Source organism: Danio rerio, chromosome 13 (assembly GCF_052040795.2).
Source record: "Danio rerio strain M-AB ecotype USA chromosome 13, GRCz13ab, whole genome shotgun sequence".
In the NCBI taxonomy this organism is placed as follows: domain Eukaryota; kingdom Metazoa; phylum Chordata; class Actinopteri; order Cypriniformes; family Danionidae; genus Danio; species Danio rerio.
The window spans coordinates 43012985-43034708 of record NC_141033.1 but is presented as its reverse complement, the minus strand read 5'-3'; the positions used below and the strand labels follow the sequence as shown (position 1 = coordinate 43034708).

General features: G+C 33.7%; 1 protein-coding gene and 1 long non-coding RNA gene across 20 annotated transcripts in view; one reads left to right on the top strand and one right to left on the bottom strand.

Moving 5' to 3' along the window:
- LOC141377051 (uncharacterized) overlaps positions 1 to 21724 on the bottom strand; it is a 58655-nt gene that overhangs the window by 11928 nt on the left and 25003 nt on the right. For all 19 annotated transcript variants that reach the window (XR_015506332.1, XR_015506322.1, XR_015506331.1 and 16 more), the window contains 2 exons: positions 21567 to 21654; positions 21159 to 21295 (listed from right to left, as the gene is read on the bottom strand). This is a non-coding gene — a long non-coding RNA (uncharacterized LOC141377051). The remainder of the gene's footprint in view (positions 1 to 21158; positions 21296 to 21566; positions 21655 to 21724) is intronic.
- Positions 5560 to 9971, top strand: nkx3.3 (NK3 homeobox 3). The gene is given in 2 exon segments (NM_001013324.2): positions 5560 to 6041; positions 8909 to 9971. Coding segments are annotated over 2 exon segments (723 nt in total). The 5' UTR covers positions 5560 to 5776; the 3' UTR covers positions 9367 to 9971.

Here is a 21724-nt window from a genome sequence, read left to right as displayed (position 1 = left end):
ATGCCTCAGGATGAGAGTGCTGGACTAGAGATATGAATCTATAGAGAGGATTTCTGGACGAATATCAGAAGCGGGTGTGGTTAGTTCCCCTAAACAGTGTGTCATAGGCCAAATATTAGTAGCTCGATGGGTAGATTCGCAAAGTTTTTGAATACTTAATGAAAATCTGTTGGATTGGATGCTGTTCAAATATTATTTTCAAATGAATAGCGTAGTATTCCGCACTTATTTATCATTATAAAAAATCACTACATTAAAAGTGCATTATTTATTCAAATACGGAGGAGGAAAGCGTCTATTTAGCCTGGTTATCTGTAGAGATAAATAGGAAGGAAAAAGGATGATTGGAAACAATAATTATTTGAAGAGAACATGAGGTCAAAGCTATAAGGCCTTTGGATTCATCCTCTGAAGTACACAGCGGGCAAAAATGTGTAAAATTCAAAATATTAAAATGACGACAATAGGCTATATGCCGAACGAAAAGACAGGAAAATTGGCCTCAATCCGCTTGCCAGAATAAGCATAGGTTTTGTGGTTATCTACTATAGTTTTTATTTATTTTGCTAGCGTAATATTAAATGAGAATAAAAGGAAATATACACTCTAAAGTACTGGGTTATTTAAACCCAAATTAGTTAAAACACTGGGTTAAATTTGGTCTTATACAATTTATTAAAAATACTTAATTATAATTATAAATTTAATTAAAATTAGTCTTTATTACACCCAATTGGGTTGAAATATATGGTAGACTGTGTAAGAAAGAGAAGCGAAGCGACCTGGAAGTTTGTGAATAACTTATTAACATCGCATCGTATTTTTTAATTTCAATGAAAGAAATGAAAATGGAAAAAGTGAACCTGTAATGAACACAGATAAACATGGGCTGTTAAAAAAATAAAGGGTCTTTATTGAAAAACTTTAACAGTACGTGTCCCAGCAAATAATTTTGTGTTTAATAGACGTCTAATTGACATTAAGACGTAGACAGCTTGGCTAAAACTGTCAGTGAAAATATCATAAACATCGAAGAATATCCCAAAACTCAACTAGTCGTCAAATATACAAATTAGACAGACTTTCTATGTGTAGTGATTCATTTCTGTTTATTTGATTACTGTCTAGTTTTGTCCTTTTATTAGACGTTTATTAGATTTTCACTGACAGCCCAAATTGAGCCTTGTTTTAGCCAAAACGACTATGTTTACACCAACACAACATCTAGGCATCTTTTAAAAGTGAACAAAAAATGCTTGCTGGGTTCCTTCACAAACGATTCTTTATTGAATAATTTCATTTTAATATTATAAAATGTTCCTCACACTGTGAAAAATGTCCCTTTAATAACTTTTTCACTAGCTTCATGGGAAACTAAAAGAAGGTTAGCCTATTCATGGTACCGCTGTAAAGGCCCCTTTTGGGTTGTTCCTGGAACCTTTATTTTAAGAGTGTATAGCCTATAAAGCATAAATGACAGCATGTTTGAATGTTACGCTTGTAAATCCCATTGTAGGCCTTATTTTACTGATCTCAAACATCACAACATGTGTGATAAAGACAATAAACACGTTTCCTTTCTTCTGTGGAGGAAAATAGGCCTGCAAATGAAGGTCTATTAAAATGTCTTGATTTAGTCATAAATCTCTGTTTGAAAAATGGCATATCTTACAATAAATCCACAAAGGTTGAGTACCAAAGCTTTAGGTGTTATCTTAAATGTAATTTATACTGTCAACACCTTTACACTGGGTGTTACAAAGGAGAGCGCCCCCTGCTGGTAAAGATCACAAACACACTTCCCTTAAAAGTCCATCCATCCATCCATCCATCCATCCATCCATCCATCCATCCATCCATCCATCCATCCATCTATCTATCTATCTATCTATCTATCTATCTATCTATCTATCTATCTATCTATCTATCTATCTATCTATCTATCTATCTATCCACTCAGTTGACCAATAATGCATTATGTTTCGCAAATGAAGAGAACTGAAAAGTGTCTAAATAACAGTGTTATAAGCAACCGGGCACGATGTTTCATCTATGTTACTCACCTGATGAGTTAGAGAGCTTCTTCATAGACAAAAACATTAACAACATTTCAGACCTCCCAATATGTCGATTAAGTTTACTTAACATAAACAAGAGCAGAGTAATATTTATTTGGTTAACCGTGGTGGAAGAGCAAACAAAAGAAAAGCATCCGGTATACAGTTGTTTTAAAAACGTTTTAAACACACCACTTACAACATCGTTTAGTTTGTGAGCTCTTATATGTGGAGCAATAGACTAAATATATACAAGCAAGTTTTTTCTGTCTTTTTTTTCTTAAAGCGTGGTCTCAGGGTATTTTATACAAATCTTGAAAACGGGATCTAAATTATTAGACTCCAATCAGAAAGTAGGGTAAGTGTAAAAGCTCAATATCCTACAATTTTTAGTTTTGTTGAAAGCATGAAATATGTACAACCAGGTGCGAATTACAAGGGGTTTGGGGGAGATTGACCCCCTAATTAATGCTTGACCCCCCTGAAGGATGTCAAAACAAGGTGTATAGGGGTCAGCCCTTTAACAGGAAGAAATGGTTTTCTGCCAAATGCTAATATGTTTTTTTTTTAAATAATAAGAATATTTTTAATTGAAATAATAGATAAAAGCATATAAATTGTTTGACCACCCCAATAACAAATCATAGTAAATGGTTATCGCAAATCCGTCAGTGAGAAGAAATTCATAAGTTCTAATGACACTTTGACTGTAAAATGGCTGTTTGTATCTAGATATTACCTAAAAGTAGTCAAATTAGATGCCTTTTTTAGTTTGACCGAAAGTAGGCTATCCTCTGAAGTTTAGCAGTTAGGTCAGCATAAACTTAAAAGCTTAATACGTTTACTTCGATTTAGAATAATTTAAATAAATACAAAAATTGATTCACTGACCCATGTATTACACAAACGAACATCCTTCAGCCACCCCCCCCCCCCCCCTGACGAACACCCCCCCCCTGATTGTCAATGTATAACTCGCACCCTGCCATTCACAATATCAATACACTCAAAAATATATATTTATTTTGCAGCTTGTTAAAACTACTTATTTAAAATGAGTGTAAACAACACAATTCTTAAGATTTTTGGGTGATAACTTAATTGTTTTGTTTAATCCACTTAAATTTGTTAAGTTAACAATACATTTGTGTTGGGACAACTTTAATTAATCTTGTGGTACCCTGCTTTTTTATAGTTTTGCCGATAATGTTATACACAAAATGTTGGGTTCCACGCAATTCCTTTATGTTGTCCCAACACAAATCGATTAAGTTTATTTAACCTTTTTTACAAAAGTAAATAAATTGAACTTGAAACAAATAGGTTGCCCCAAAAACAACTTAAGAAATTTGTTGTTTCAACTCTTTGAAATAAGTAAAACAAACAAGAAGCAAAAGTCATTTTTGACTGTACTTTATCAAGGATGATTATTTAATAAGAATAAAAAAATAAAACGCGGATTTAAGTAAAATTCATAGCCTATAAGCTCTCGGAAAATATGCCTAGTTAGCAGCTGGTTAAAGTAGGCCAACCACATATTAAAATAAGTGACAGCAGATAAACACCAGATAGCCACATGGAGGCGCTACAATCGTATTTCTTGACAACACAGAGAAAGTAGACAATTGCTTTGGGAATCAGTCAGATTTACAACAGAGATTTATTCTCTAAAACCGAGATTTAGTGGCAAACGTAACCATCATACGCACATTTACGTTTCCGCAGTCATCTATTATTCCGTGCTGTGTTAGTCCTTGACAGGAATCGAGTGAGATTTCACAAAAGGTGTTGACGGATTTATGAATATTACAGATATAGGACAAACAGCGTTAAGAGACGCTAAAGCATTTTGAATTGACTAATGCTTTATGTGATTTACAGGTTATCATTTGTAATCATAATTGAATACCTTCGTGAATGCAACATGCATGTTTAAAATACGTTTAAGTTAGATTTTAAAAGCTCATTACATTACTGTGCTTGGCAGGCTAAATTTAACCAGTGTAAATATTATATTATATTATATTATATTATATTATATTATATTATATTATATTATATTATATTATAATTTAAACTGTTTATAATAGAAGTAGACTAAAAGAATAGGAAATGTTTGAATTTGACAAAGGATTACTTTTACACTGTGAAAAAATCCTGATTGCCTTAATTTTTAAATCCATTTTACTACGTGTCCTTAAACAGCTTATATAAACTTAGTTTAATAAGGTATGACCTAAAACATATGCTGTCAAGATTAATTGACTAACATATCTATTTTACAGTGTAGGGAAATGAAAAGCTGGAAAAATAGGCTACTCATATTTTGGTTTTACACGAAACAAATTGAAAATTACAGTAGGCTATGTATTTATGTTTGCCAAAATTGGCTATAAAAACTATTTGTCTAATCACATCAGTTTTATTTGGTATTTGATAGAAAATGAAATTAAGCTAACAAATAGCCAAACAAAACACGAACCTGCGTGAATAGGGATTATGAATAACGCTTTTAAAAGGTTTCGGAAATTTCGTCTAATTCTAGACATCGATTGTGTTTAACATTTAAAAAATAACATTGGCTAAATTTATGTTACTAGATAAATGCTGATTTTGAGATGCTATACAAAATAAACAGATGTATTTGGGGGATTTCTGATCTTACCGAAGGCTAATATTTTTGGTGTGTCAGAAGTGTAGGCTAGGCTGTTTTGCCCTGAAGTTCAAAATAATATGCAATTAATTTATCTTTATTCTTAAACGCGTATACCTAAAATACTTAAAGGCCGCGAATCTCGTAACGTAAAACGTAGCACAATTCTGTTTGATTCAGCTGACAAAATGTTGAGAAATTATGCCAATGTCATTGTGGTGTAACCGACAAGTGGGAGGACCAGATAACCATAAAACAGAGGGGTTCATTTAGACCCTCAAGGTCATCGCGTTTACTCAGTGTCAGGTAGAATCACTATACACGTATTAAAATGCACACTGTCATTCCGGACGGTATAATATAAGAAATTTTTAAATAGGTGACGGTTCATTCAGCTGTGGCGACCCCTGATGAATAAAGGGACTAAGCCAGAGGAAAACGAACGAATGAATGAACGTAAATAGGTTTCTGAATCGTAAATGCAACGTGCAATTATTTTTGGCCACTTTTTCTAAACACTTAAAAAACATGTTTTTAGAAAATAGTATAGGCCTAAATACTGTTTTTACAATACAAAAACAAGTACAATAGAAAATAAAGTAAAAAAAAAAAAAACAATAAAGCAACTTTAATGTAAAAATGTAGCCAACAATTAGCCTAAAAACAAATCTACAAAATTGCTAATATTCGCGGTCATCCTTATTTGTCATCGAATAAAAAGTGAATAATATCACAAAGCCAGAGAACGTGTGGTAGTAAACACATGTCGATGGCTCTTCAATTCTACACGTCTATTTCAGAGGGAGGAGCGAAGCGATCCAGAAAAAAAATCCTATTGGCAAAACGTCTGGAAAGAGAAGAGAGGGAACTGATGTGCACATGACATTCTCTGACACTGCCTGTTGATTGGGTCGGAAGAAGTTTTGCCGCAATTAAATGACACGCAGAGAGGAAAGCAATTACACTGCGGACTAATTTATTGTCATGAACGCGCAGGAGCTTCCCAGATAGACGCGCAAAACTCCATCGACATAAAACCGGCGAGAAGGATAGGTAAATGTTTTAAATGGCGAATAACCGAACCTCCTTTTCCATCCACAATATTTTAAACCAAGGACATGAATGTGGGAAAAACGGCAGTTTTGATGAGGAATACGAGGGAGAGAAAAGGACACAGGACTCAGGCTCATCTGTGCCGGTGAACCGCGGAGCCGAAAGCGCACAGACGCGCATCTCTTCCTGCGTGCTCGTGCTCGAGTCTTTATCATCAGACCAGCATTCATGCGAGGAAGAATCAACAGGAGAAGATAATTCACTGGAAAGGCGACATGGTGAGACATTAACATCACTTCAGGTGTACGATGTAATGTTGCGAAACTCGTTTTTTATATTCACATTCTACAGATGAGTATTTTTTAGAAAAAAGCACATCGCATTACCGGGGTTCCGCACAACTCTGTCTCTTGCTTTTGGTAGTAATTTGTTAATTTTAAATTGTTTTGCATATATATATTGCATGTTGGTTGTTTTGTAAAGCACTTTGGTCAACATTTGTTCTTTTTAAATACGCTAAATAAAGCAAACAAACTCATTCATCTTGTCCCAACACACATCGATTAAATTAAATACATTTTTGAACATAAAAAGTTAAAAGTAAATTAGATTTAGGTAGGCTACTTGACATATGCCATGTTTCCTAAAGGTAACTTAACATATTTTATTTGCAATAATATTATTTATGCCTCACTTGATTTAGCGTTTTAATTCAATTGAAAACGGCGTGAAGCATTGAACAATGTAAAAAAAATCCTTGTTGCCTTAAAATTTTAAGCTGAAACAGCTTGCGTAACTTATAACATTATTTTATAGAAAAACCTTTGTAATCTCTTTTCAAGAGAGTCCTATAAATCATTTTAAGTAATATAAATATACACCGGCATAAATATGTAAAACATATAAACTAACCAGATTTAAAAATTGTAGGTCAGGATTTGGAAAAAAAAAACATTTAAATACTAATTTAGGTCAGTATTTGTGTATCTAATAAAACTAAATTAAATAACAGAAACCGTTAACATGTTCTCTTCTGTGATATAACATCCATCAATCACAAAGTAGGCCATATAATCCTGAATTTATATACTTTGCAAATTTGGTTTCGTCTAATAATTACCCGTAAATATTTTGCACAAAAATGTATTTATGATTACATTAGCAAGGATCAACACTTGTCAGTAGGTTATCCTGTCTAATTGATTTAAGAATAATGATAATTAAAGGCAACCAATCATTGTTGTTATTTTAAATTTGCAACATTTGTATTTCTTTGTTTCCAATTGCATATACTATATATTAAAACATTAAAATGATTACAAAATGGTTAAAATTGTGTAATGTGGATGGTGATAAGTGGTCAATGTTTTTATAATACTTCTCAATTAATAGGCCTACTTAAATTAATTATACATTTTTAAACTAAAAAAATGATTACAACAATTTATTTACAACTTTTAATCATCTCTTATCAATTAATATTAAATATTATAATAAAAAAATGAGTAAAACACAGTAGTTTAAAATAATAAAGTAACAGTAATAAATAAATAAGCAATAAGCAATAAAGTAATTTAAAATAACAATAAATTAATATTTAGAGGTTGTAATTCATAAATAGTGTGGCTTAAATGTTGAAATGTTGTTTGTGTTTTAGTGCAGGTGCATTGTTTTTTTATGGAGGGTGTTTTTGTTATAGTTTGGGGAGTTTTTTTTTAGTTAGCATTTTTACATTAATTAATGTTGTTTATTTCCATCACCATAGGCAATACACTCTATTATGCATTATTTGATGAAATTATTTCATAATCATTTAAAGTCACTGTAAATAATTCAGCTTTTTTTAAACTTCACTATTCACTTCTATATCTAAACAAATGAATGTATTTATTGATCTATTTGTAATAATAGTTGAAAATCATTTGCTTGCCATTTTATATGTTGTCTTTTAGTGTGTAATCAAACAATTCTTGTTCTAGATATGCCTGACAAGATTTTTTGGTAAATAAACTATTAGACTGAATGATATTTTAGTGGGTATTTTAAATAAATCACAGTAAAATCTTTTTTTAGTTCATTTTTACCACAGTACCTATTTCTTTTTTGACACATACGCCAGAGTATTATAACAAAACGTAAGACAAATAACACAAAAACATGTTCAGAATCAAAGGAAAAATTTCTGATTATTGTAAATATCTCTACATATATAAACCAATTAAGGCATTGGCTGGTATAAGATTCAGAGGGTATGATAACTTATTGGATAAAAATATCACGGTTTCACGGTATTATGATATTGGGATTTCTCTTCTAAAATATGCTCTTTTTAATGTCTGGGTAAAATAAACAACAGCTTCCATTGAACACAATATATTTTATTTTAAGAAACATTTAAAATATTTTGGAACAGTAGCTTTTGTTTGTCTCTCCTTAAGATACAGTTGCCCTAAAAAAACTAAATAAAATAGTTGTAAAAACATGTAAAAAATAATAGTCTGTATACAACATAATTATTACATATACAAAAAGAACGGCATAAATGTCATAAAAGAACATTTTAGTCAGTTTTATAACCTTTATTTTCCAAACCACGATAAACCTTGAAACCAGTTATCGTTCCATGCCTATACACCAATACGGGCTGCACAATATTGGAAAAACTTGACATTGCGTTATTTTTATTTTTGTGCTTCAATATATATTGTGCAAGATGAATATAATTCCACCAGATGATTTGAATAGCTTAATTTGAAAATACTTTAGTAATTTAGATGGACAGGGATTATCAAGACTTTTTCTGTGCATTTGCATAAATTATAATAAATAAATAAAAAAAACTGTGCTTAATGGTTTTCTGTGGAGTCTAACAGTATATAAGTACAGAACTTGAACAATCAAATGTAAAATAACATGGTCATCAATGTATAAATAATAAAAAAATGGAAAATTTAATAATCTCTTAATCTTTAATAAATAATCTAATCCTTCGATGTGAATATTGCAGCTACACACATTGCAATATCAATACTCAAATGATATATTGTTCAGCCCTAGTATGGGCTTCTTTATAATGCACTATTGATTATTCTTCCAAACAGAGCCTATATAAAGATTTATAAACCTAATTTATCCATTTATCCAGATCATGAAATGGACCAACAGAAACCCCAGAGCTGCAGCTTTGAAGACAGCAACCCTAAATCCAGCAAGAAAAGATCTCGGGCAGCATTTTCCCACGCACAGGTGTACGAGCTAGAGCGACGCTTTAACCTGCAGAGATATCTGTCTGGCCCAGAGCGAGCAGACCTAGCTGGAGCCCTCAAACTGACCGAGACTCAGGTCAAGATCTGGTTCCAGAACAGGAGATACAAAACCAAACGGCGACAAATGGCAGCTGAACTCGCCACAACTCCCACAACAACCCTTGCAAAGAGAGTGGCCGTGAAGGTACTAGTGAGAAACGACCAAAGGCAATATAACACAGAAGATCTGCCCAGTCCTTCTGTTCCTCCTTTATACCAATCATTCCCTTATTATCCCTACATGTTCTGCTTCCAGCCATGGATCTCGGGAAACACTTTAAGCGGTGGGATGTACTGATTTAATGGAGTTATGAATGATTCTGGAGACACAAAGAGTCATAAACAACTGCTATTCATCCAGAGGGATTAAAAATGCTGAATATTAAACTGAACAAGATGCAAATAAAAGAGCTATGGGGTGTATTGATGATCGATATCAATAATTTCCACAAATGATCATTAAGCCAAAGCAAAGACAATTTATTATATTGTTAGTCATTTGTTGAACGGTGGCCTATAAAATGTATCTGGACAGGTAATGCACACTTAAAATTTGAGGCGTGTTTGCTTTAGCTAACAAAATATGAAAACCAAAGAGTGGCTGCAAACAAATTTGGTGGATCTACGTGATTTATTGACATTTGACAAAGTCAGAAAGAGCACGGATAATTTACAACCTAACAAGCTTCTGTTTGTAAAATGTTGTTTGGCATGACTTGATATTTGTTCATTAATTCAAAGGCAGTCTTACACTTCTAAGTGTGGCTGAAAATGTTCAAATGTTAGATTTTTTTTTTAAGTGCAGGTGAATCGTTTTGTTATGGAATGTGTTTTAGCTATAGTTTGGGGAGTTTTTCTGTTAGTATTTTTTCACTGATTAAAGTTGTTTATTTCCATCACCATGGAAAATCCACTCTATAGTGCATTATTTGTTAAAATATTTTAATCAAATCCTGTCCCAAAGTCACTTAAATTATTTACCTCAAATAATTTTCACTCAGAAAAGTAATTAGGTAATTAGCAAAAAATATTCAAATATTATATATATATAGTTATATATAACTAGTTGCATTACTTAGTTACTCTTTAGGGAAAGTAATGCAATATGTTACTTTTGGGTTACTTTTTCATACCTGCCTAAGGCTTGATTCAAAACTGTAAAGGAATTTTATCTTTTTTTTTTTTTTTTTTAATAGAGGAGCTCTGCATTTAACAACACACTGTATAACCTACAGCCCCGTTTACCTTTAAAAAAAGCTAATTTAAAAATTTGAATAACGTTACCGTCTGAGAACTTCCTGACACTATACATGTCATATAAACAGATTAATGAAAGTTGAAAACAATGTGTTTGCTACTTTTGTATTTTTGTCTTATTAGTTCAGTAAAATCACTGTCCATTGAGACTAAAATCCAAATTTCCGTCACAGAAATGTAAGGCCCTGACATCTTGGTTTCTGTCTGTTCCCATGGGGAGCTTATTCTCTCATTTAGTGTGATTTAAAGTGATCACATTAATTTAAATTCAGCAAACTATTTTTAAAAGTGTATTAATTAATCTAAAAGTAACTTAAGTTACATTGTTTAAAAAGTAACTGAATTATTCTTGTTTGGTTTTTTAAGAAATGCGTTACTTGTTACTTAGAAAAGTAATATTATTACATAGCTCGCATTACTTGTAATGCGTTACCTTCAACACTGTATAGAAATTCCTAACAAATTCCTAATAATAGTATTTGTTCATATATTATATAAAATGTTCTAAACAGACAACTTGAACATATTGACAATAGTGTCTTAAACTAAACATAATCCTAGTTTGTTCATTTATGTAAAAAAAAGAAAGAAAAAAAATCAGCTAATAACATTTTTTTATTTGGAAGAAATTTTATTTGTAGTTTACAGACACAGAGAGAGTTTCATCCAAACAAATCCAGAAAAACAGATTTTAGGTGGTTTTTCATAAACACACAGTGCTCAGTATAAAAGAGTACACCACATAAAAAAAAAATAAATAAAAATAAATAAATAAATAAATAAATAAATATATATATATATATATATATATATATATATATATATATATATATATATATATATATATATATATATATATATATATATATATATATATATATATATATATATATATATATGCATTTCTCAGTGAATACAGGTCATATCATTTGGTGCATTTGAACGAAGCAGATTTATTAAATGGATATATTTAATAAAATAACATTTTAGTCACCAAACATCTTTAGAAATGGAAAGATAATACATTTAATTATTGAAATATTGCACAAAAAATTGCAAACTACAACATTTCAACAAAATTTTATATATTTCTGTTCCTCTTGATTTTTGCTCTTTTTAAAAATATATATTTAATATTTTTCCATAACATAAATTTGGGCTACTAACTTGTGGGCCATCATCTTAATTGTTATGCAAGTTTAGCTCCAGATTTGGCTTCATGTCAGTTGGCGTATCTGTGTGGAGTTTGCATGTTCTCCCCGTGTTCACATGGGTTTCCACCGGGTGCTCCGGTTCCTCCCACAATTTAAAGCTATAGGTGAATTGAATAAGCTAAATTTATGTGTTTCCCATCCGCTGTGTGAAACATATGCTGGATAAGTTGGTGGTTCATTCCACTGTGGCGACCCCTGATTAATAAAGGGACTAAGCCGAAAAGAAAATGAATGAATCCTATGGAAAATATTTATTTAAATGAGAGATTTGTGGAGGGTGTACTCACAAATGCTGAGCACTGTAGATACACACACACACACACACACACACACACACACACACACACACACACACACACACACACACACACACACACACACACACACACACACACATCATGAAGTTACAAAAAAGCAAAAAAAAAAAAAAAAACTGCATGTGTCTGAAACAATCTAACCGCAGAAGCACAAAGCTTAAAGAGGTTTTATTAACACAACATGTGAAGTTTAATGACTTAAAGGCAATAATGTGAGAGGAAGAAATTATCAAAACGTTTTTTGTGGATACTAGCTTGACAGCTGACATGCTAACAAGTACATAAAAGCCAGTGAAAACACCCTGGGTACATAAACGTAATTATTCCAATTGAAATAAATCAAGAGCAAAATCTAGCATTGAGGCTACAACACTCCACAAATGTGTTTGAAATAGCATTACAATAATTTACTGAATGACAGCCAATATGGGATTAGAGATACAGTTGAAATATCAAATTATCTTTAATCTACCCTGTCTCTGACCTAGCATACGAGACTGTGCAGTTCATTTTCATAAAGAACAACAGTGCTGGACAGACTGTTTTGAAAAGTCTGCAGTCTTGTGCTTGAGAATGACAGTATCTCTGAGGTCAAACAAATGAAGTGCTTTTACGTGCCAGATAACATGCTGTCAAAAGAGTGTGCAACATGGGGGAATTTTGAATCAAATATGTGCAAATATCTGTTTTTTATTCAGAAATGTCTATTAATTGCATTTTAGGCAAAGTTTATTTACCAGCTAATTTCTAGAGGATCACGTGCTTATGATTGCAACTTAAGTTAATTGACTAATCCAAATAGACATGCTCCTAGTAAGTAGTTATCTCTGAAGAGCAATCACTATCTGTTCATTAGCTACTACAGCAGGAGAGTTCCCGAGATCTACCTGAGCTCAAACTCCCCTCTCGCCTTGCAAACAGGAGGGAGCTCCAGGCTCGAGGATTTTATGAGCTCAGTGCTCTCTCGCGGAAAGCAGCCAAACACACTTTATAATCAATCATCAGCTAAGTGTGAACTCTTAAAATACATATACTGTATCAGAGCGGCACAGTGGCTCAGTGGTTAGCAGTTCGAGTTCCGGATGAGCCAGTTGGCATTCCTTTGTGGAGTTTGCATGTTCCCCCCATATTCAGGTGGGTTTCCTCCAGGTGCTCCGGTTTCCCCCAAAGTCTGAAGACATGCGCTATAAGTGAATCGGATGAACTAAAAATTAGACATAGTGTATGAGAGTATGCTTCCCAGTACTGGATTGCAGCTGGAAGGGCAGCCGCTGCGTAAAACATGTGCTAGTTAAACATATAAATAGTTTGCAGTTCATTCCACTGTGGTGACCCCTGATAGTCAGGGACTAAGGCAAAGGAAAATGAATGAATGAATGAATAAATATATCAAATACTGAAATAAACATGAAATCAAAGCTGCATGCATGATCTGTTAAAAAATTGAAGTAAACACTGAAATTTGATGTTGATCATCTGCTGATCATTTTTGCATTTGCTAAACAACTTCAGCCATTCAAATTAGCTTGTTAATTAACATGTGAAGTGATTTCCAAGTAAAGTGTTCATTTAAATATGTTTAAATGTCGACTGTAAAAATATCTGTGTATTATTAGTTTCTGTATTTTGTGATATATTAATGTTTTTCGTTTTATTTACGATTTTGAATTTTATTTCATGACCTTGATCTGTGCTCTGTTTGCTCTTGATGTTGAAAATTCAACTGTGTAGTTTAACAAAGTGACCTTTATTGACATTTTAGTAGTGTTAAACATTCATTTTCATTCAGCTTATTTACTAATTTATCAAGGGTCACCACAGCAGAATGAAACACCAACTATTCCAGCATGTTTTACGCAGTGAATGCCCTTCCAGCCACAACCCTGCTCTGGGAAACACCCATACACACTCATTCACACACACACACACTCATACCCTATGGCTAGTTTTGCTTTCCCAATTCACCTATAGTGCATGTCTTTGGACTGAAACTGGAGCACCTGGAGAAAACCCACCTGAACACGGGGAGAACATACAAACTCCACACAGAAATGCCAACTGGACCAGTCAGGACTCGAACCAGTGACCTTCTTGCTGTGATGCGACAGTGCTAACCACTGAGCCACCATGCCACCTTAGTTTTAAAATTGTATAATAAATAATACATAGTATTAAGTCCACCAAATAACTAAAAAAGTACTGAAAGTTTATAACTGGGTTTTTGTATTATAATTTACAACAACAACCCAAGCAAGACATTACTTCAAACTATTAAAAATGCTAATAAATGTCAACTTTTCAAAAACTGTTCTATATCAAAAGTTATCTGATGAAAGATCAAAGTCCCATAATGCAATTTAAAACATAAATGGACACGAAAAACTGGGAATTTACATATACCTTTTTTTTTCCATTACTGAAACTGCTTTCATACACACATTCAAGGGTTAGTCAGCTGTTTTAACGCACTTATAAATGAGTTGCATAAGCATGGATTCTACTTCAACCATCCCAACATAAAGCAGTTCACATGAGTTTAAGCAGCCCTTGCCTGATATCTGCATGATTCAGATACTGTCAATAGACCATGTCTATGTTGCACAACAGAACCTGGCTGAAGCCCAGAGCACATTAATCATGAGCGCTTGAGGAGAAAACACCCTCATAACTGCAGGAGAAAGTGGTTCAATATAACCAAAATACAGCATCCATCCCCTCTGAGACCTGCATCCAGCGCAGTCATGTGTTTGACACTGTCAGTTCAGATTCATGGATGAAATCAGAGTAACATGCCATATATTGTTCATAGCTTGACAGACATTTCAGAGAGAAATGTGGATTTCCGTTTTTGCGTCAGTCACTTCAGAAATTAAATACAAAATAAAAAAATAGAATTATTACTAATTTTATTAGTATTAATTAATACAAGAATAACTCCCATTTAGAAATCAGATATGTGGTGATATATGTAAGTTACACACATGACTTACAAGTTCATAATTGGATTTCACAGATATAAAATATGTCATATAAGCAACATATTTTAAAATATTTAAAAAAATGGCAAATTTTTTTCAGCTTTTGGAATTACATATACAGATGAAGTCAGAATTATTAGCCCCCCTTTGATTTTTTTTTCTTTTTTAAATATTTCCCAAATGATATTTAACAAAGCTAGAAAATCTTCACAGTATATCTGACAATATTTTTTTCTTCTGGAAAATGTCTTATTTGATTTATTTTGGCTAGTATAAAAGCAGTTTTACATTTTTTTGAAGCCATTTTAAGGTCAAAATTTTTAGCCCCTTTAAGCTATATGTTTTCGATAGTCTACAGAACAAACCATTGTTATACAATAACTTGCCTAATTACCCTAACCTGCCAAGTTAACCTTATTAACCTAGTTAAGCCTTTAAATGTCACTTCAATCTGTATAGAAATGTCTTGAAAAATATCTAGAAAAAATATTATGTACTTTCATCATTGCAAAGATAAAATAAATCAGTTATTAGAAATGAGTTATTGAAACTATATGTTTAGAAATGTGTTGAAGAAATCTGCTCTCCGTTAAACAGGAATTGAGAAAAAAAAATAAACGGGGCTAATAATTCAGAGGCGCTAATAATTCTAACTTCACCTGTACGTTCAAATATATATCAGCTATAATTATATATATATATGTATATATGTGTGTTCATATATGGCTAAATATCAGATTTTAATATGGGATATAAGATTAATTATCTGCTATTCAACCACCTGTGTGTCATCAGTTAATTTTATGGCTGGCAGCGCAGCGTGCCGCCCAAATAAAACATCAATTGTAATGAAATGTAATAAACTGTTATGCTTTAACAATATTTGGAAAACTATGAAAGAAAACCATCACCAAAATAAACTGTTTTACCCCTCAACCCATGGATTTTAGTAACAGCTAAACTGCAAAGAGAAAAAATAACCATGCAGATCATTCTAATCTGAATAATGTCTACAATATCAGTTTCAGCATAGTACTTTAACAAAAAAAAAAACTACATAGTTTGTCATAGATGCATAAAAATCATGCTCAAACACTTTCTAGCAGTGTTCAAATATTTGATCAATGTGTTCAAATGTGCTACAATCATGCTAGCATTGTGATGAATCTTGTTAGCAACAAAATAAATATCTTTTGTAAACACTGGAAAAGGAACCAAACTCATTGTCAAAATATCCCTATGTGACTTCAGTTGTTTTACTGTAATCAGCGTTGTTTGTGGTGAAACGGTGGCTCAGTGGTTAGCACTGCCGTCTCAGTACAAGAAGGTCGCTGGTTCGAGTCCCGGCTGGACCAGTTGGCATTTCTGTGGGAAGTTTGCATATCGTGGGTTTCCTCCGGGTGCTCCGGTTTCCCTCACAGTCCAAAAAAATGTTGGAATAACTATAATAACTAAATAACTAAATTGGCAGTAGTGTACGAGTGTGTGAATAAGAGTGTGTATGGGTTTTTCCCAGTACTGGGCTGCAGCTGGAAGGGTATTCGCTGCATAAAACATATGCTGGAATAGTTGGCAATTCATTCCACTGTGGAAACCTCTGATAAATTAGAGACTAAGTGAGAGGAAAATGAATTAAGGAATGATCAGATCAAGGTGAACATTTATTATGGGAAATACAATGCATTGCTGACTGTGACTAAAGCCGTTTTCACACTAGAGCAGGGCTTTTCAATTAGTTTGGCATGGGGGCTGGTTCATGAAAAGCATCCGAAACGAAGGGCCGGAGAAATATGACTTGCTATATGAGTGATGACACAACTGCATATAAGAGCCCATAAGCTGTATTTGTGCTCATAAAGGCACCCACGTTGACTTTTGCTACATTAAAATGTTAACATATTGTATTTTAAAACAACTGCATTGTCCAATTTTTTCTTGTTATTAAAAATGTTGTATTTCGCACTACAAAAGCAGTGCATTGCTGAAGTAGGCTTCTTCTACATTCAGACACATTCATATGTTATGTTTTAAACAGCATAACAATTAGTGATGCAACAATATAGATTTTGGTTGTACGTTTATATAGTTTGAAGAATTATCAATTATGGCTATTTAAATTAACTGTTGTTATCATCTGGGTTCATGCATAATAATTTTAATAATAATTCGTCTAACAAATCTTTTGTTAACATTGCACTGAAAGGCATGCACAACTCTCACCGTGAGATGTTTTCTACTGCGTGTGCCCGAAAAGACACAAGCGCGTTGCTCCGCTTGTGCGCGCATATTGTCATTCTTACATTAGAAATAACAAACTTGCAAGCGGAAAAGATGTGATATGGGAATGGCCGATGCTGTAGTTAATCCGGTGTGCGTGTGTATTAGCCTCGGTGTACATACTTTGAACTTTAAACTAGCGTACAGTTGGCAACTTGTCAACAGAAATGCGGCTTAGAGAAGCCTTTACGATTAATTAACTGTGACGAATTAAAGTGCAGTTAATAGTGAAATCAGCAAATCGTTGCATACCTATTAATGATTACAGTGCATTGTACAAAAGGCATTTTCTACAAAACATATCCAAATGCTTTCAGCTGTCCGCACCACTCGCTAATGGTGACTCCCGCTCCGCGCAGCCTCTGCAGCTCATACTGAATTGAATTTGGATTTATTTTATTTTTTTTTGCATTTTTGGTTTTTGCGAATCCGCTAGAGACTGCTGCGTCAGTTCTCAAATTTCTTCCGCGAGTGCCCTTTGTGCCTGCTGTTCTCGGTTAAATCTACCAGAGGCCACTGTTGACTGACTGACTGATCGACTGACCCATCCTCCTCCTCCTCTAAACCCAACCAATAGTGTTTTCAAAAGCATCGATTGACTCACTCACCCACTTCCCTAAACCCAACCGACAGTTTTAAAAAGCAATCCATAAAGCCCTCGCCTGATTTTTACCATGTTTTCAGATTTTACCGCATTTTCACTCTGTTATTTACTTTTATTTTATTATTTGGCTTCTGTTTTGTCTTACCCACTTTCTGGAACTGTTCTTCACTGGACTCGAACCCCATTGTCGTAGTTACCTGCTGACATACATGGCGAGCTACAGGACAACAGTTTGAAAGCCGTCCACATGAAGGTAAGTGGTCAGCTAGTAAGCGCGAAAAGTAGTCATACCGTCCCATAGTGTTCATTTTAAAAAAGAAAAGAAATGCAGCCAAAGATACTACTGCCTACATAATTCATGATCTCCATGATTAATGAGCCTCTGTTGCAACCAACAGTTTTTAAATGAAAACGAACTGAAACACTCCAAACTGCAGGATATGTAAAACTACTTTAACTAGTCTTTTATTTATGATTGAAACTGTTTAATGTTGATGGCCTTTATAAGCACAGGGCTTACAGTACTTCAGTCCCCAACACAAACATGTGAATACATCAGCTTCTTAAGAGGAATTAAGGTGTAGTTGAGCACCATACGGACGTCTGTGTTTATACAAAAAAATGTATCGTGAAAAAGTATGTAAACAGAGTAAAGCAGACGATTTGTGCAGACTCAAAAACCCTCACAAAGAAAACAAAAGGAGAGCTCGCCCACAACATGCTCGTTTTTTACCTGCTACAACAAAACCCCTCAGCAATTAAGCCTCAAACTGACGTGAAAAAAAAACCTAATTTGTTATTTTACCATGTTTCACGCTGGCGTTCATCTGTGGGGATATTAAAGCAGGTAAGATAAAGTATTCATTCAAATCACATCAAGCTTAAGTCGGATCCTCCCAGTTCAGCTTCTGAAGAACAAAGAGTCTGAGAGGAAAAGTAGATGTAGAGGTTTCTCAGAGATGTAAACACTTCCAGAGTTACACATATTTTGCTTGATAAGCAACAATTATTTATTGATTCATTCATTTTCCTTAGGCTTTGTCCCATTATTCATCAGGGGTCACCACAGCGTCATGAACCGCCAACTTATCCAGCATATGTTTTACACAGCGAATGCCCTTCCAGCTGCAAACCAGTACTGGGAAAAATCCATACACTCTCATTCAAATATATACACTATGGCCAATTGAGTTTTTTCAATTAGTCTATAACACATATCTTTGGACTGTGGGGAAATCGTAAACTACCATGCGAACACAGGAAAAACATGCAAACTCCTGGGCCTGGGCTCGAACCAGCAACCTTCTTGCTGTGAGGCGACAGCACTAACCACTGAGCCACTATTGATAAGCAACATTAAAAGCATAATTATTTTTGTGGTATTCTTTTATTTTGTTTTTACTTCACTAAAGTATCTTAAAATAGCAAAGTGGCACTGAAACCAAACCTGAAGTGACATAATTTTTCGGATTTTTACATTTACACATACTGTTTTATGTGGCCTAGCATTTTTACACTAAATTCTAAGTACTCACTTTAGGTTCAATTAGTTGTGTAAAGATGAATAAAGACCATAACAAAAAGAGTCAACCTAATCCAATATCAATGAAAAGACAGAAATCAGGTCTAACTTTCACCATTACATCATAAAACCTGTCAACATACAAGGAACTGCAAAGGTAATGAGTGTTTTCAAACAGGTTGTTTCGAATAATTTCTGGATAGCCATTCACACATAATAACAATAAAAAGTTAGCATGAAACTGAATATGTGATGTATAAAAGTGAAAATGATTCTCGAATATAACCAAACATAAGGTGGGATTCGATTTTGCCTATTGGGACTGACTGCATGGTTGTGGTTTGCTACAGGTCAATCTTATGTGAGCGACAGGTCGCCCCGCCTTCACACATTTACTGATGTACAGTAGTAAAAACTACTTTACTGATGTAGTTGTTGTAAAAAAGGGTAAGTAATTAGATTCATATTTGATTTTGTTTGTCTGGATTTACAATTTGGAGTGAATTGTTTGAATAAGACATGATTTTTGATTTATTCTGTAAATTATTGATGCCATTTCTTCCAAATTTAAAAATAAAAAATGTAATTTAGAGTATAAGACATGCAACCAATGTGTTACTTTCATTCATTCATTCATTTTCCTTCGCCTAAATCCCTTATTTATCAGGAGTCGCCCCAGCAGAATGAACTGCCAACTAGCCGCAACCCAGCCCTTCCAGCCACAACCCAGTACACTGTAAACCCTGCTGTTGTCAATACTAAAGATATTAAGTTAATATAACTAGATATTAATTAAAATACCAAGTTTTGTCATCAAAACATAAACAGGTGTGTTTAACTTATTCATTAGGCAGCAAAAAAAATTTGTATTAATATTTTAAGTTATCTGAACTTAACATTATTTTTTTATTAACATTAACATTAGTTTATTTATAAACTAATTTCGAGAGGATCAAATGCTCATGATTGTTTCCAGCCGGTCCCGCATTATTCAATTTATGATTCACAAATCAGACGATTCCTAAGCCAATATAAATACCCTGAGTTCTATGTAACAGCCATCTTTGTTTTGAAGAATCCCCCCTCCCACTCCTACTCCTCCTCCTTTCCTAGATGGGTGGCACGGTGGGCTAGTGGTTAGCACTGTTGCCTTACAGCAAGAATGTCACTGGTTCTAGTCCTTACAAAGCCAGCCGACGTTTCTGTGCAGAGTTTACACATTCTCCCCGTGCTCACGTGGGTTTCCTATAAAAAAATTTGGAAGTTTAGTCTATTAGCTATTTTAAGTTATCTGCAATTAAACATTTAACTTAATCCAACGAAGAGACCCCATTTGGTCAACTCAAATGAACTGAGGGAATTACTTTCCTCAAATCATCGGAGTAGTGTCAACATATTAGTTACCAATGTTTTATTTCAGAAGAGTTAAGATAACAATATTTGGTAAAATAATCCAGATTTTTCGAACATAAATTTTTAAAGAAAAAAAGATTTAATTAACTGTTATCAGATCTATAGAATAAAAATCTGTTTTTACCAAAACCTATAACAAATAAATCAAGAGAAACTGAGAATTTTCAAGTGGTCTCTTGTTTGTTAAACACACCCACATCCACACATCCACACAAACTAATTACTCCAATTTAACAAATTAAATATCCATTTTGATTTTAGGCGAACTCACTTCTAATGGAAATCAACCTACTCAAGTTGGTTAACCTAAAACAGTATTGTCTATAAAAGCTGGGATCGAAAAGTGTCTTAAATATTTAAAAAGACAACTGTCAATGAAATGCATAATTGTCAGGCAGGTGGACGTAACACGAAGCTTCATTTTCACATTTGAAAAGTGGACTCTAATGCATTCACCTAGTCTACAGAAAGGGCATGAAAGAGGAAAGAAATGGCCCAAAGTTAATACCTTTGTTTGGAGTGAGTAAAGCTTCACATTGACCTTGTCTCCTCAGGCGAATCCCCCCCAACACCACCACCAATAATCCGACCCACAGGACTCCACAGACTGTTCCAAAAACGATTAGCTGATAACATCGCGGCATGCTGGAATGTAAACATTTACAGTAAAACCATAAGAGATGAACTCTCCTCCAGTGTAATGCATTTATCAGCCATCAGCTCTGCTTCTCTTCTGTGAAAACACACACACTGAGCTTTCTAACGGCAAGTACGACAGTGTAATTCCACAGGTTTAAATGTATGGCACTTTATAAGTGTGTGGTTAAGAAAAATTAATGTCAAAGTCCTCAATGTATAAATGTTTCTCTTTTAGGGATGAGAATGTTGTAGATGCAGTGATTATGATAAAGCTCACCTAATGTGGTTTCAAAATAGCTCAAACGCTCAGGATGTTTTCAGGGTGTGTTCACACGTGTACTTCTGACATATTTGGTCCTTGTGGTCTGAATAAAAGAAGGAAATAAAACATTTGGTGTTGGTTCCCTTAGTGCTCAAACAGTCATTTATACAGGG